The 17046-nt window shown below is 44.4% G+C and overlaps 1 protein-coding gene across 2 annotated transcripts; it reads right to left on the bottom strand.

The window, feature by feature from the left end:
* Positions 1-1160: 1160 nt before the first annotated feature.
* Positions 1161-16453, bottom strand: slc30a9 (solute carrier family 30 member 9). Of its 2 annotated transcripts, none has more exons than XM_034093019.2 (18): positions 16348-16453; positions 15801-15950; positions 14433-14624; positions 13806-13853; positions 13530-13629; positions 12185-12277; positions 11987-12069; positions 11508-11569; positions 10861-10928; positions 9828-9986; positions 9454-9589; positions 9327-9366; positions 9165-9236; positions 7598-7705; positions 3909-4074; positions 3466-3595; positions 2857-2970; positions 1161-2719 (listed from the first exon to the last, which is right to left on the bottom strand). In XM_034093019.2, exons 2-18 carry the CDS (start codon positions 15907-15909, stop codon positions 2675-2677), a joined length of 1725 nt encoding a protein of 574 aa, XP_033948910.1. In that variant the 5' UTR covers positions 15910-15950; positions 16348-16453; the 3' UTR covers positions 1161-2674. The 2 variants fall into 2 exon arrangements, with proteins under 2 accessions (XP_033948910.1, XP_033948911.1); XM_034093020.2 differs by having other exon boundaries at positions 11508-11566.
* Between the last annotated feature and the right edge of the window lie 593 nt (positions 16454-17046).

Raw genomic sequence — 17046 nt, 5'->3', positions numbered from 1 at the left:
CCCCCTGCCATCTCACACTGGTCGCTCTGGATGCTCCTGCACCTGTGAATGAAACAGCAACAAAACCGATTATTCAAGTAAAAAATTAAAAAAGGAAACAGAAACGGTGCGTAAAAAAAAGCGTGATGATGTTTTTTTCTCAATGGGTAATGGGAGATGGACACTGCTGCACAACATCTCGTTTCTTTAATTCAATTCCGCACCGAAGAGTAATGGGGTTTGGGATTTTGTAACCGCAGGCTTGTGGTGATGGAGGGGAGGTTGCATGCACATATGAGACCCCAACTGTGCGGGTTTACTGCGCCCCCTCCTGTGGGCTGCTGGAGACGAACACAACGGGGAGGAAAAAAACAAAACAGGATGCATCGATGATTATTATAAAAACAGCTACATTTAAAAAAAAATTCGCAACAATATAAGGCAGTGAAAAGTGACTATGTGATGCGCAGAAGGATTGAGGATGTGTTTGGTGATCTCCAGGCGCATGTTTCCCTTATATTAATGAGCCTAATCAGCCTGCTTTTTTTATTTAAATCAACGTGCACAAGCGATGCTTTCTTTATCTGAGGTGGGGAGACATGAAAGGAAACGAGATGGGCACTGGCACAACTGACTTGGGAATGGTATGACGAGACATGACACTGATATGCGCGCAACACCCAAAATGTTAAGACAACATTCAATGGTGTAAAAACCTGCATTGGTGTTTGTCCGCATTGTCTCCTCTCTCCAGGATCGGTGAAAAAAATAATTCAGTCGAGTAGTCTATAGCGTGGGTCCAGCCGCGATGCTGTGCGTAATGTTTTGAACGGTCGGTCAATGCGCAGACTGGTTTTTATTGACGTCAGCGTACAGGCTAGAGCCCCCCCCTCTCTCTCTCTCTCCTCCCTACAACTGCAGCATCTAATGGACTTGGGTTTACATTCCAGTCAACCATCTGAGCTCTAAACAGGAAATATAATCCAATCAAAAAAACAAAATTCAACACAATGTACCTTTTGGCTGTTCCAGAAGATTCTCAATGCATCCAAAGAGCATTTATTGGGGATCAAATCTAGGTATGGTCTCCTACAAGACATCCAACATCTTGATTAATTGTGTCCTAAATCTCATACTACAGTACACACACATGAAGCAGTAAATGAAATCTGACCACTTGACAGAAAAGGAAAGCAAAATAATTTAATAAATTATTACAAATTTATTCCAACTCCTTCAGCAACATGTTACAACCGACGGGAAAATATGATTACACTATTAACACCTTCAAAAATATATATCCACCGTCCCAGCAGAGCTCTCCCGGCCCGACCTCCTGAAAGAAAGTTGAAGCAGGAAGGCGACCGGCTGAAGTAAATGCAGAATGAAAAGCCAAAAGCAAAGTCACTGTATGATGCACACACAATATTCAGCAGTAACACCAAGTAGGAGATAGTTCACTTGATCGTTTAATACAAACTGTACCGGGGTGTCATTATGCATTATTAAAAACATGTTTGAGATGGGGCTGGTCCAATCATTTTTCAATATGGATATCTTATTTACACTTGTGCATCCCTCCATCACTTCATCTTTGGATCAGCAGCAACAGCCACCTGGTGATCAGCTGCTGACCCCATGAGAACATCAACGCTAAGGAGCTGGCAGAGAGTAATGAAGTGAAAGAGAGAGATGCCACTGCCTGTCATTTCATTTCTTGGCTTGGAACTATGATCACACATTCAAGTTGACCTTATATAAAGACCAAGATGTCCAATAAATGGATAATTAATGTATTTGTTAGTTAGATTCTCAAATTGTCTTCATAATATCGCAGGAATATATTGACTTCAAGTGATTTCTATTTGTTTGCTTAAGCTTAATAAGTACTACTGTATTTAACCTTAACTCACTAGCTTATAATAAAATGAAAAGTCTTAATCACGCCTTTTTATTTGTATTTTCCTCGCTGTAATAGCATAGATAAAATCTATTAATCGCAAACTCTCTTCATTGTTTTCACTTCTGTCATTTTTTCACATTAAAAGAAAAAACCTATCTAATATTGTCTAGCAGGTAAATACATCGTTTGAATATGTATCGCTCGGGTTTCCTCTTGACTGAAGGAAACAGTCACTAAGCGCTTTGAGCACGAGGAAAAGCGCTTTATAAACGTAATGTATTGTTATCATTACTGTGGCTCAAGCATCACAATATAATGAAGTTCAAGTCTAGTACATCATACTGATCCTGTCCGTTGTTTTGTTTTTTGGTGTGTTTTCAACCAAATCCAAACACATTCACACAGGAATGTGAGTTCAAACAACCAGAAGACTAAACTGTAAGAGATGGACGTGAACTACAACAGAGATTTACATATCTCTTTAAATTCAAGGAGAACAATAACAGTTCTTAGTCCTCAGCCAGAAACACTCGCACTCGAATGTGAAGGTGCATCTCTGGCAGGATGAGTTCTCGGCTAATCGAAGTTCAAGCATCACAAGAAAGCAAATAAATGTCCCAATCACTGTCCTCGGGTATGGTTACGGTCTGTTCTACAGTAAGACTTGATGAGTTGTGCAGAGACGGAGGTTTGTTCTTGGTGGTCAGGATTGGAGGCAGATAGCGGGACCCTCCTTCACCCTCTGCTCTTCTTGTTACAGCATGATGTTCCTCAGCAGACACCCAACAGGTATTATAGAATCTCCAAATCTACATGACGGACCTCCGGGTTACGTTGCTGCAGAGGAACAAAACCAGGTTACATAAACATATGTGTCTGCTGTGCAGATACATTTCAATGATGAATACAAGGAATACCATGCTGAAATGCTGAAATGCTGCAAATAGGAGTTTTTATTGTTATCATTTCAGTACCTTGAGTTCTTTCTCCAAGCGGTCCACCTCGGCTCCCAGGGTGTCGATGATGTTCTCCCCGTGTTTCAGCATGAAGCTCTCCAGCTCCTCGGGGGTCTTCACCAGCTGAATCTCCTGCAGACAGAAAAAAAAAATAGAGAAAAATGTAAGCTTTAAAGATGAATAATTAAATCTGGCAAATTATTTCATGAGTCAAGTTCAGGTTTGACAAGATTCCTTTTCCCAATAAAAAAAAAAAAAAGATGTTCCGTCAGAACGGCTTCAACCAGACCGAAGAGGGTCATTTAGGATTTCCCCATTCAGTTTGTGGGCACACATTTGTTCAAAGTCACCGTCTGAGCTGCATTGTAAGGGCTGTTTTGGGAAAACTCTCGGAGGTACAATTGTAGGTAGGAAAGCAAAAACATTTTGTTCACTCTGTAACGACTCATTTTATGTTGGCATCAAAGACGTGTTTATTGCCTACGATTAATAGTAGGCAATAAAAAGTAATAAAAAGGTAGAAGTCAACCTTGGAAGTTAAAAAAGTTAAAGAAAGGAAAGCTGTTTTATACAACATGTGTATTTCAAAGGAAGGAGGTATACAAATATAAATAATAAACAACTTGCATTGAGGATCAGGTCAATGTCTTGTTTTTCCAGATAAGAACGTGTCACCACTCGACCATCAAAGTCAACTTCAGCCTTGAAGCGGACTTTGCTCAGCCCCAGATCAGTGGCCTTCACATCGTGGATCGCCCTGTTCGTAAGAAAATAATCATTTAGGAATCATTCAGGTGATGTGGGTAGGTAAACTATCATTCTTTAACATGGTCACATTGTTACTGAATACTTTTAGTGGATTAGAAAATCCTATCCTACAGACTTAAGACCACACTGTTTCATTTCTCAAAGTGAATGCAATGCATGCTGGGACAGGAGTATTAACCAGAATCCCTTTCCCCTGCTCAGCTGGCCCTGAAGACGGTTGCATGTAAACACCAGTAAATCTATTTTAAGCCCGACTGTGTCCATGGACATCAGTGTGAGCCCCGCAGTGTCCACTCACTGACCTCACTGCAGGGTCGTTCTCCAGGAACTCGGTGAGCTTCTGCACGCGGTCGGGCTGGATGGAGCGGCCCAGCAGAGCCTCTGTGTTCGTGTAGATGAGGAAGGCTGAGACGCCGCCCAGCAGGGTGCCCACCCCCAGAGACCCCAAACTGTCGTAGTAAGGGTTACCTGCAGAGGACAGGGGAAAGGACGCAGATAGAAAAGAGTGAAATACATCTGGATCATTGCCACATTGACAGGAGACCAAAGTAAGGAAACATGAGAGAAATCAACCCAGTAATAAACCCAAAGTAATAGTAGTCTAAAAAGAAGCAATAAAATAACAACTCTGGAACCTTGTGTTCCTGGTAGGGTCTCCCATGGCAAATTGGTCTCAGGCAAGGGGCCAGACTAAGATTGGTTCAAAAGACCTCATGAAAGGAAAAACAAGAAGTGAGGATACCCGGCCCGGAGGAAGCCCGGGGTCCCCTTCTGGAGCCAGGCCCAGAAGGAGGACTCGTCGGCGAGCGTCTGGTGGCCGGGCTTGCCACGGAACCCGGCCGGGCCCAGCCCGAAAAGGCAACGTGGGCAACACCTCCGCTTCTCTGTCCCACGGGCCCACCACCTACGGGAAACATCGATGGGGTCGGGTGCGCTGCCAGACGGGTGGCAGTGAAAGCGGAGGGTCTCGACGGACCAGACCCGGGCGGCAGAAGCTGGCTTTGGGGACGTGGAACGTCACCTCTCTGGGGGGGAAGGAGCCGGAGCTTGTGCGGGAGGTGGAGCGGTACCAGTTGGATCTGGTTGGGCTCACCTCTACGCACAGCGTCGGCTCTGGAACCTTACTTCTGGATAGGGGTTGGACTCTATTCTTCTCCGGAGTTGCTCAAGGTGTGAGGCGCCGGGCGGGTGTGGGGATACTCACAAGTCCCCGGTTAGGTGCTTCGTTGTTGGAGTTTACCCCAGTGGACGAGAGGGTTGCCTCCCTACGCCTGCGGGTTATGGGGGGGAAAACACTGACTGTTGTGTGTGCTTATGCACCCAACAGCAGTTCAGAGTATTCGGCCTTCTTGGAGACCCTGGAAAGAGTCCTGTATGGGGCTCCTGAAGGGGACTCCTTAGTCTTGCTGGGAGACTTCAACGCACATGTGGGCAATGATGGAGACACTTGGAGGGGCGTGATTGGGAGGAACGGCCCCCCTGTCCGAACCGGAGTGGTGGTTTGTTACTGGACTTCTGTGCTAGTCATGGATTGGCCATAACAAACACCATGTTCGAACATAAGGATGCTCATAAGTGTACGTGGTACCAGAGCACCCTAGGCAGAAGGTCCATGATCGATTTCGTTATCGTATCATCGGACCTGAGGCCGTATGTTTTGGACACTCGGGTAAAGAGAGGGGCGGAGTTGTCAACTGATCACCATCTGGTGGTGAGTTGGGTCGAGTGGCGGGGGAAGCCTCTGGATAGACCTGGTAAGCCCAAACGTGTAGTTCGGGTGAACTGGGAACGTCTGGAGGAGGCCCAAGTTCAGGAGGCCTTCAACTCACACCTCCGGCGGAGCTTTTCGGGCATTCCTGTGGAGGTTGGGGACATTGAACCAGAGTGGTCGGTGTTCAAAGCCTCTATTGCCGAAGCCGCGGTGGGGAGCTGTGGTCTCAAGGTCTTAGGTGCCTCAAGGGGCGGTAACCCTCGAACCTCCTGGTGGACACCGGTGGTCAGGGAAGCCGTCCGACTGAAGAAGGAGGCCTTCAGGGATTTGTTATCCCGGGGGACTCCCGAAGCAGTTGCAAGGTACCGACAGGCCCGAAGGGCAGCAGCCTCATCCGTGGCCGAGGCAAAGCAGCGGGTGTGGGAGAAGTTCGGAGAAGACATGGAGAAGGACTTTCGGGCGGCACCAAAGTTGTTCTGGAAAACTGTCCGACACCTCAGGAGGGGGAAGCAGGGAACCATCCAAGCTGTGTACAGTAAGGATGGGACGTTGTTGACCTCAACTGATGGAGTGTTGGGACGTTGGAAGGAACACTTTGAGGAACTCCTGAACCCGACAACTCCGCCCTCTATGTTAGAGGCAGAGCTGGAGTATGACGGGGGATCAACGCCAATCTCCCGGGGGGAGGTCACTGAGGTCGTCAAACAACTCCACAGTGGCAAAGCCCCGGGGGTGGATGAGATCCGCCCGGAAATGCTGAAGGCTCTGGGTGTTGAGGGACTGTCATGGTTGACACGTCTCATCAACGTTGCGTGGAAGTCGGAAACGGTACCGAAGGAGTGGCAGACCGGGGTGGTGGTCCCCCTTTTCAAAAAGGGGGATCAGAGGGTGTGTGCCAATTACAGAGGCATCACACTACTCAGCCTCCCCGGGAAAGTTTACTCCAAGGTACTCGAAAGGAGGGTCAGGCCGATTGTCGAACCTCAGATTGAGGAGGAACAATGCGGATTCCGTCCTGGTCGTGGAACGACGGATCAGCTTTTTACTCTCGCAAGGATCCTGGAGGGGGCCTGGGAGTACGCTTATCCGGTCTGTGTTTTGTAGACTTGGAGAAGGCGTATGACCGGGTTCCCAGGGAGTTACTGTGGGAGGTGCTGCGGGAGTATGGGGTGAGGGGGTCTCTACTCAGGGCCATCCAATCTCTGTACTCCCAAAGCGAGAGCTGTGTCCGGGTCCTCGGCAGTAAGTCGGACCCATTTCCGGTGAGGGTTGGCCTCCGCCAGGGCTGCGCTTTGTCACCAATCCTGTTTGTAATATACATGGATCGGATTTCGAGGCGTAGTCGTGGGGGGGGGGGGGTCTGCAGTTCGGTGGACTAAGGATTGCACCACTGCTTTTTGCAGATGATGTGGTTCTGATGGCTTCATCGGTCTGCGACCTTCAGCACTCACTGGATCGGTTCGCAACCGAGTGTGAAGCGGCTGGGATGAGGATCAGCACCTCCAAATCTGAGGCCATGGTTCTCAGCAGGAAACCGATGGACTGTCCACTCCAAGTAGGGAATGAGTCCTTACCCCAAGTGAAGGAGTTCAAGTATCTCGGGGTCTTGTTCTCGAGTGAGGGATCAATGGAGCGTGAGATGGGCCGGAGAATCGGAGCAGCGGGAGCGGTATTGCAGTCGCTTTACCGCACCGTTGTGACGAAAAGGGAGCTGAGCCGGAAGGCAAAGCTCTCTGTCTACCGGGCCATTTTCGTTCCTACCCTCACCTATGGTCATGAAGGATGGGTCATGACCGGAAGAACGAGATCGCGGATACAAGCGGCCGAGATGGGTTTCCTACGCCGGGTGGCTGGTGTCTCCCTTAGAGATAAGGTGAGAAGTTCGGTCATCAGGGAGGGACTCGGAGTTGAGCCGCTCCTCCTTCGCGTCGAAAGAAGCCAGTTGAGGTGGTTCGGGCACCTAGTTAGGATGCCACCTGGGCGCCTCCCTAGGGAGGTGTTCCAGGCACGTCCAGCTGGGAAGAGACCAAGGGGTAGACCTAGGACCAGGTGGAGGGATTATATCTCTTCGCTGGCCTGGGAGCGCCTTGGGATCCCCCAGTCAGAGCTGGTTGATGTCGCCAGGGAAAAGAAAGTTTGGGGCTCTCTGCTGGAACTGCTACCCCCGCGACCCGACCACGGATAAGCGGGAGAAGATGGATGGATGGATGGATGGAAAATAACAACTCATTACATTGCATGACTTGGGATTATATATTTACAATATATTTGTGTCTGTACCTGTGAGGGAGGTGAGCCCCATGCAGCTGGCAGCCATGATGACTCCTAACACAGCAGCAGCGTCCTCCAGCAGCACCACGTTAGTGCTGGGGTCTCGACTCTGCATGACTGCACACACAAAGAAAACACGGTAAACATCAACCAAATCCTGAACATCCAGATATGTCCATTAAGAGACTGGCGTTGATTGACATGATATGTTAAAAGTGTGTTTCTTGGTTTCGTTTGTAGCATTATCGCCGATATGATTTGAGTCAGACTTTTCTTCAGGAACTCTGCCTGAATGACTCTGTCTCTACGAAGGGACACAACAAGACCTGTTGACACCTGGGACCTTCTTTTTCTCCCTCTGTGTGTTGGTTTCATTCTTCTATCTGTGTGAGTGGAGCGCTTCACTTTTGCTTTGGTTTGTTTGTGTAGCCTGTTCTCATAATGGTGGAGAGGAAGTCTTGTGTCTCACTCCCCCTCCTCCCTGAGGGTTTCTGTCCTTTTTCCTCTGTAAACATTATGAGGAACTTCCGTATTTGAAGCAGTGTTTCCCAAACATCGATTCATTTGTAAATTGTAAATGAGATTTTTGGGAGAACAAACCCCACAGATCCTCAACTCCGGTGTGTCTCATTAACAACGCAGCACAGAGCAACAAGAACGTTGTCTACAGTAGCCATGAACTCGCATGTATTTTCTTATTTGAGGGGGGGGTGGATGCATGGGCCACCCGAATAGGTTAAGGGCAGCGTTTCCGCCAGGGGGGAATCTTGCCGTCATTTGACGTCCAAAAAAAAAAATTCGAGAGAAGATCGAGAGTTTTTATAGCTTGAAATGAGGAAAAGGAAAAAGGACAAGGACATCCCTCCGTTGGAGGGGCAAAGAGTCTGGTGGGATTCTTTTCGCCGCCAGCAAAGCGTGTTCCTGTGTCGGAAAGTGTACTGCCAGCGAGCCTTCATGGGGGGTGCTAGTGGAGCACGCGCCGGAGCCTCCGTGGTACACTGTGGTAAAATGAAGAGCCGTTTAGGGGCCGAAAGAGCCGGCTCTTCTTAGTGAGCTCACTAAAAAGAACCGGAATTCCCATCACTAATACGTAAAGAGATAGTATCTATAAAGGGACGGCTCAATTGACACAACGTGACGTCACACCTCCCGCTCTCGGGGTGGACGCCCTCTCAGCCCTGGTATGGCGGAAACACTGGTTAAGGGGCCTTAGGCTTTTCTTGCCGGGGGGGTGGGGGGGGGGTGCGGTGCCCTCACAAATAGATTCAAATTCTGTGGGAAACACTGTGAAGCATGGGTGTAAGCCGCGTTTAGTCTTGTATGCTGTGCATATCGTAAAGCCTGTTAAAGGTTGGTGTGATATTGGGCTATATAGTTTGAATCGACTTGACTTGGCTATTTGCCTCAACCTCACATCTGACCGGATCAAATCAACACCTTGAGTTTCATTTGAACACTTTTGTGTCATATGCTTTCAGTTGGAAATCATCCTCATGGGGAAATGCTGTCTGATCAATAATGTGAAAATGGAATCAGATGCAACAATTACTAAGATAAATATTTCAGTATGACATACCATATTCATGAAAAGATACTCCATGTATCCGGGCACTCCTTTTTATCTCATTGATGGCGACTAGTAACGTGGCTGGAAGGAGAAAATACAAAGAGATGTTTCAGTACAAAATGCAGTGTTTTTGATGTCAAATTGTCATCAAAGATGTAGAAGGTTAGATACCTCCTTCAGACACCAGCGAGCCGGCCAAAATACAGTAGGCCTGTAACACAGAAATGCAACGTCTTGGGTCATTATCATCCTTTATTTATCGTGTATTACAGACTGAGTCAAAACAACAGACACTCACCCATAACAAAGACTCCATGGGCTGTGGGTGCAGCAGGCCCATGATGCCATGGTACCAGGAGAGGCCCGCTCCCATCATAAAGATGCCCACCCCGCTGATCAGGGAGGCAATGTAGCGCATGTTGGAGAAGCCATACCTGGAAAATACGAAGGGTCAACAAAAAGCAAGTCTGGTTCTTCAATAACATTTAGTCCAATACTATTTTGACAAGGTGACACACCAACGACGTTCTGCAAGGATGCTGTTTGCAAAGGATTCAAAGGATTCTTCTGCAAACTTCTAATCTGTAGACTTAGACCTATATTTTTACTCTTTGGTGACTGTTTTTCTTGGGACGTGCTTTTCGTTACAGTATAGTAAGGTGCGGTGCTTACGGGTGCCCGGCATCAGGGTTGCGGACCGACTGGCTGATCCCCAGGGCGAGCAGAGCCTGGTTGCAGGTGTCGGCCAGAGAGTGGATGGCCTCTGAGAACATGCTGGCTGATCCAGTGTAGACCCAAGCCAGGAGCTTAAAGATGAAGTTCAACCCATTGCTGCAGAGAGAGACAAAGAGTAGATGAAGCACACAGAGGGCAATGAAACCTTCATCATCTAGCACAGCACTAGTTCTGACTAAAGCTGTCTACAGATGTATTAGCTAGCTTAGATATCCGTTACTAAACCATTTTAGCTTACATCAGAGCTCACAGCATGTACACACAAACTGGACCTCTGCTCGACGCAGCACTTGACTCACTGAGTCCCGTGCTTCCTTGTGCATAAGTGAAGGAAACGTGCTGCTGTTCATGTGACTGCACATGTCCTCTAACACAATCATCCTAATTCAATAGGCAGAGGAATCTCATGTGAGACAAGGACCCGTGCAGGTCCTGATACAAGATCTCACTTTCTTCTAAATCTTTATTGAGTTTGAAAACTGTACAGTCGAGGATCTTTATGTGCATTAGAGATATAAAGTGAACGTAGGGCTGTGCGATTATGGCAAAAATCATAATCACGATTATTTTTGGTCAATAATTGATATCACAATGAATAAAAAACAATTATCCATTTACTTTGAAAACATCCAAAAAATGTGAACAGTATGTTTTTAACAGTTGATTACCCTGAACTTTAAGTATAATTCAACTGAAAAACCAATAAAACATTTAGTTTTTTAAAATAACGTTTTTTTTAAAAATCGTTTTATTTTGATTACGTTGTTTTCGTAATCGTTGCAAGCTAAAATCGTAATCGAGATTAAAATACGATTAATTGAACGTATGTTTCTTCCACATGTAGTCAACCATTTTGTGCAGTTTCCCAAAAGTTAGCATTTGATAGTCAGTTCCTCTCTAATCCAATATCCCCACTTTGTGTATAAAGTAACCTAGTTAGTCAGAAACAAGGGCGAGTATTTAGACTTACATGCAAATAGCCACCATGACCACCTTTCCTGGTCCTTCGAGGAAAGTTGCCCTCGGGCCCGATCGAGGCTTTATCGAACAAAGGAAAAGCAAAGATACATAGCAACCATCATTAATATAAGGCAAGGCAAGTTTATTTATACAGCACCTTTCAGCACACGGCAACCCAAGGTGCTTTACAAAATAAAATAAAAGACATTTAAGAATAAATACAGTGGAAGCACATTATAAAATGGCATTTAAAAAGCAAAGATAATAAAATAAAAACAACAGGTATAAAATACATGGATAAAAGCCATACTGCAGTTTGAATTTGAACAACTCATCCAAATGCAGCGTCAAAAAGATACGTTTTTAATCTCGATTTAAAAGTATTAACAGTTGCAGCTGACCTGCAGGAACTAAATGCTGCTTCTCCATGTTTAGCTTTATAAGTAGTTTATATACAATGTAATATACACATATTGGGAAAATCTAGCTCTGCCAAATTCTATATTGATATATAGATGCAGTGACCTTGGTTACAGATACAAAGGTCACACAAATACAACACCACTAATATCCACATCACTGTCTCTTTTACATATAAAACGTGCTGTGGAGAAGTGATCCTATTATCAAAAGAAATGGCAGGAAAAAAGCACTCACCTTAGTGTTTCCCCAAAAGTCTTTGTATTCCTTCAACAGCTGTTGATTCCGAAAAATATCTGCTTATCAGTGAATAAGAGAAACAGATAAACCAATATGTCCAACAGTTCATGGAATAAAATATTAATAACAGTATTGAAACAATCAGGTTATACAAATATTAAGCACATAACCCCCTGAATAACTGAACTGTGATTGCATTGTTTCACTTGGGTTTTGATTTGGAGCGAGATATTACACTTGGTAATTTGTAAAAACGTTGGCTATTATATTAAGTTACATTTATAGTTAACTCAGGCGAACTATTTACCCCTTGTTTGTAGTCTTTGTGCTAAGCTAAGCTAACCTGCTGTATAGAAAAGGTTTCGCTCTTCTCATCAAACATGTTGCCATAAAGACATTTTTGAACTTTTGCTTACAACATCATTAATACATTTTCAAAAAGACGCACATGATGCCAGGAAAAACCAAACACTTACTCTCTTGGTACTCTCTCTCCACTTCTTTCCTGACATTTTTCTCTCGAGCTAGAGCTTCATGGCTTCCCCACACCTCCAGAGCTCTAACAGTCACAGAGAGAAATAAACACATCAACAAAAGTTATAGAGAAAATTGGTGGACTGTATAAGTTATCTGGTGTTTATATTCTATATATTTCAGAAGTGCATAGAACTAACTTGGCCTCCACGTCCGAGCGCAGAAACACAGTGAACGCCTCGGTGTCGTCGTGGGGGCTGCGTCTCCTGATCTTCCGGAGCTGTTCCAGATCACTGTCAACATAAAAGGGGGAGAAAAAGATTTAGAAAGACCCGAGTTAAATGATGCTAGGCAGTTTTAAATGAGCTAACCACAACAGCATGCTTACTTATTAAAGGTCCCATGTCATGGCCATTTCTACTGATCATAATTCCATTGTTGAGGTCTACTAGAATACATGTATATTGTGCAATTTTACAAACTCACATTAGTTTCTCATACAGCATCTCTGTAAAGTATGTGTATTCACTCTCTGTCCTAAACGGCTTGTTGGAGCTCCTGCCCCTCCCCTCCCTGTGAGCCCAGTGGCCGTCTGCGAGACAGCGAGACACAGCGAAACACAGCCCGAAACACAGCCCGAAACACACGCACACACGCAGCCTGGCTGGGAGTGTGTGCCCAGGCTGAGTTCCGCGGTGTTTCGCCGACCCCACACCAGTGAGCCAGTTCAGAGCGTCTCGCTCCTCGCAGCAGCGAGCCTCGCAACGTCCCGCAGAGTGTGTGTGTGTGTGTGTGAGGAAGTCCGTAACGGCTTGGACCAATCTGCGGTGCCGTTACGTTACGTCACTATACCCAAATACGTCACTATACTCAAGAAGTAAACAATGGAAAAAGAGAAATCTCCAACGAGGCGTTCTGGGGCAGCATAGACAGGTATTTTCTGTGTTAGAGTTTTACTCGCTACAGGGTGTGCTTTGAGGGTTTGTGACTCTGCAGACCGTTTACATGCAGAAAAAGCTACATAACACACAAGGGGACGGGTAATAACCAGAAAAGCATGTAATGGGACCTTTAACTATTAACAAAGGAATGTGTGTTGTGGTCTGCCAGTATCTCAGCGAGTACTGAACATGGTTAAACTGAACAGAAGAGCATTTATTACTAGTGCTGAAACAAATCATTTTTTTCCTTTAAATCGAGAACCTTCAGATTTTTCGTGGGATTAAGCGATCAAAAACGAGCATTGCAACTTTGTACAGACAAAATGTGGTGTCTTTACATCTTCTTTTGTTTGACAGAAAGAAAGAAAAAAACATAAACTGTACGACAATCAATGATAAAGAAAGGCAGCAACTAATCTAATGTCAGGGGCTGGAATCAGAGAGCATTTGTTTTGACCTTGTATTCTGTCAAACATCTCATGGATCAATTGACAAACTCTTTTAGCCCTTTTCAACTCTGATCATTCAAAATGTGTCATGGCGACAGTTCAGTATTGCTTTGTATTCTACATAAATGAAATTGAGTTTGAGGAACAGGAGGTACCTTGGTTTGAGGCAGAACTCATTCATGGCTCTGACTGCTGTGATGAAGTTGTTTATTGTGTACTTGGCTCCATATTCCCTTTTCTTCAGGACTGCCCGAACTGCATGTGACAACAGAGGGAAAAAATGAAGAGTTTAATCCGCATTCATTAGCCTTTAATCTTGACCAAGCCACATAACCGTGCACACATTACAAAGATAGTACAAATAAAAGCTAAATACAGTGTAAGTCAGCAGGTCTGTGTAATGTCAAACATGCACAGATGTTGTTCCTTACCTTTCACCTGAATTGTCTCAGTTTTCGTCAGCCCCTGAGGTGTTGGCGCTGTGAGAGAAAATGTTTTAATGTAACCAAAGACGTTAACCAGTGAGAAATTATTATAGGCAACAACATTAACAAAACGTCTACGTACTTTGGTTGACAGGGCACACTAAAATCTACTTTTGAGAACTTTAAAAAGAGGATAGGGATGCTGGGATATTGGTACCAGCAGATAAAAAAGGCATTTTAATGTTATTATTGGCCAGAAATAAAATAAAACATCCAATATTACCCAAAAATAAATATGGCATGTTTTACGTGTAACATAAGTTAAACTGTTTTCTAATTTTCCCAGGGTAAATTCAGTATGTTATGTCTGCCAGTGGGAGATCTCAATGACAGTGGGTATAACATGTTAGTTCTATTACAAGATGAGGTTAACCTTTCCTCCAATGAGGTTTGGATAAATATCCGAGTGTATCAGTATCAAACCAAATGAGTTAGAAGTACTGAGTTTTGTGCATTCCTAGAAAGTATTAAAAACTAGTGTACATAATGCAATGACGCACAAAATGCCAACAATTGACAGTCTTTAAACATCTAAACACTGCTGTACTATCGTGGAACATTGAAGTTATTCACCTGTTGGAACTGGGATGGAAGCAGCAGACAGGATCTGTTCTGCTGACGGAGCATCGCCTGATGCAGGTTTTGGGGGATCATCTTTACTGGAGCCAGAGGTAGAGTAGTACTGCACCTTGCCCAGCCCTAGAGAAGCAACACGGCAGTCTGGAAGGCTGAACCACATGCTGTGTACGCCTGCGCTCTGCCAACCTGCAAACAGATTGTATGACAACAGTTTGTTTTCTTGCACTGCAAAGAAAGCGTAGTAAGAGCCATAATGTACGTAATGCTTCAGCTATCCTCTAATATCACTCTGATACAGTCCAGACGCAATATCAATCGTATGTTATTTCTAAAGCTTTCCATTTAATAAGGGTGTAAAAAATAATCCATCAATCTGTATTAATTCAAGGACCAACTGTCCAATATCATGGATGCATACATAACATCACTACATAGGATTTTAAAGATATATCTTTATTTATAAATACCTATAACAAGTATGTGTCCGCCCCTAGTGCACCTAAAAAACATTTGCACTTAAACATGGTTAAAGTGGCTCTTTCTAGTGAACAATAGGACGTCTACGTTTACTCCTAAAATTATGAGATTCTTCCAATGTCTGTAAAAGCCTAGTTATACAATTGTGAAGTCATATTGTAGTTGCTTTTGTGAGTAGATACAAATGTTACTGTGTTGATTGGCATATCATATCTTCCCATATAAATACCAGTCCCATGAATAGTCTCAAAACAACATTATGGCAGACTTTCGGATATAATATCGTTGACTAATTTACGGAAGCTTGTGATTTACACCCTACTGTTAGAGCTTCCCAACTACATCACACCGATCATTAATATCTCCGTACTACAGTACAAGGTCCAGCAACTGCTTAACCTCTTATTTGATATCCCAATACCGACTGTTAAAATCTGGTGCAATAAATTTGTAATGTGTACACTTTTTTGGTAATTCTACTGTGCAATCATCATCATTTAAATGTGCAAAACATAATTGTAATACATCTCAAACCTTAATGTTCACTTAGCTATTTAAATGCTGCTACTGATTTGTAGACATGGATTGGAAGAGTACTTATCAGTTAGCTACTGTTTCTTATTGTCAGTCTTCTCTACCCGTTATGTCCCCGCTGTGCAAATAATAAATGGTTCTGATTATGTACGCACTTATGTTGGAAGTGCTGGTTTCAGGTACTGTGCACTTTTTACATTTAGACAACCTTGGAGATGTAAAGCTTAATCTTCTGACGATTGCTTATGTCTTCTTGTAAATTATATGACTTGTTCTCAGGTCTCTCTTGAAAGAAAGTAGACATTAATCTCCCAATTAAATAGATAGATATAAAAGTACAAGTGTCCTCACCGTGGCACAGCTGGGGAAGCCTCGGGGAGCGTTGTGACAGGGGCGCCCTGTTCTGCATGGACACCCTGCAGAAGGCATGCCATGGTCGGTGGGCCAGGCTGGGGAACATCCTCGCTGTAGCGGGGGTCGGTTCCGAAAGGCTGGAACTTGCTGTGCAGAGAAGCGGATAGCCCGGTCAACGTTAGGTTAGCATGTCAACTTAACCCAGTTCAGACAGATTAACAACATGGAGACATGTCAACACCTCAAGCAGTACCGTTAGCAAACTATTAACACAGCTAGCATTTGTTTCTGTTGGTCAGTAATAGTACATTTGCTCATCAAATATTGTGTATGCCGGCCGGCTAGCACGAACGCAGTTGCAGCGCCACCAACCCCGGCGGCTACAGAGCCAAATACTTGGCTAACCTAACCAGCTAGCATGCTAAGCTAGCATCGTTAGCCAACATAAGTAACAAGTGCCGTGTAACATTTTAATTACTCAGAAACAACTGACACCTAATAGCAAGTATTGTAGGCTGAGGTCATTCAAATGTATAGCCAATACCTTAATATTGCGAAGTTTGTTCTGCATAATCTGTATCCATTTTGAGAATGTATGGTCAAATTGATGATACGCCGCTATGGACGTATGGTAAGTGCTACAAACACACACACGTGACCTGTGACGACACAAGTCCCGTTGTCTTCTCGTGAGAGTGTAATCCGTTTAAGTGTTATCTTTACAAGTATCGCGATATTCTGTAAACTGCTGTACAAACAAGGTCATCCGATGTTCATGTCCCTAGTCACCCCTTATCATTTAGAAATAGGCCTATATTTAATTAAAACCATAAATTAAATGTATCCTTTAACAATTTTACTTTTTTTCTCACTTATGCTACATATACGAAAAACAAAAGAGCAACTGTTTGTGATATTATTAAAAATGTAGAAATCCTTGAATGATTGGCTGAGCTTCACATCCAAATATAATTGTTTTCCCCTTCTGTAATACATAAACAGAAGTCAAAAGTGCCCATGCTAGGATACTTTATAAACATTAGGGTAGTCCTTCAAATTAAAAGCCGGAAAGACTAAGCTCCAACCCCTATAATTAATTATATTAGTCAAGAAAACTCTCCTGGTGAATTTTTTCCTCAATCTGACAACATTTACCCCTCCCTCATCAACCTTGAAGTGTAGCCTCAGCTGCAGCACCGTAGCTGCTGGTGTGGCAGCCCAGGTCAACGAGGGAGGGACATTT

This window comes from Pseudochaenichthys georgianus, chromosome 10, assembly GCF_902827115.2.
Source record: "Pseudochaenichthys georgianus chromosome 10, fPseGeo1.2, whole genome shotgun sequence".
Lineage (NCBI taxonomy): Eukaryota > Metazoa > Chordata > Actinopteri > Perciformes > Channichthyidae > Pseudochaenichthys > Pseudochaenichthys georgianus.
Note: the sequence above shows the minus strand (reverse complement) of the source record. Positions and strands in the feature narration are given on the sequence as shown.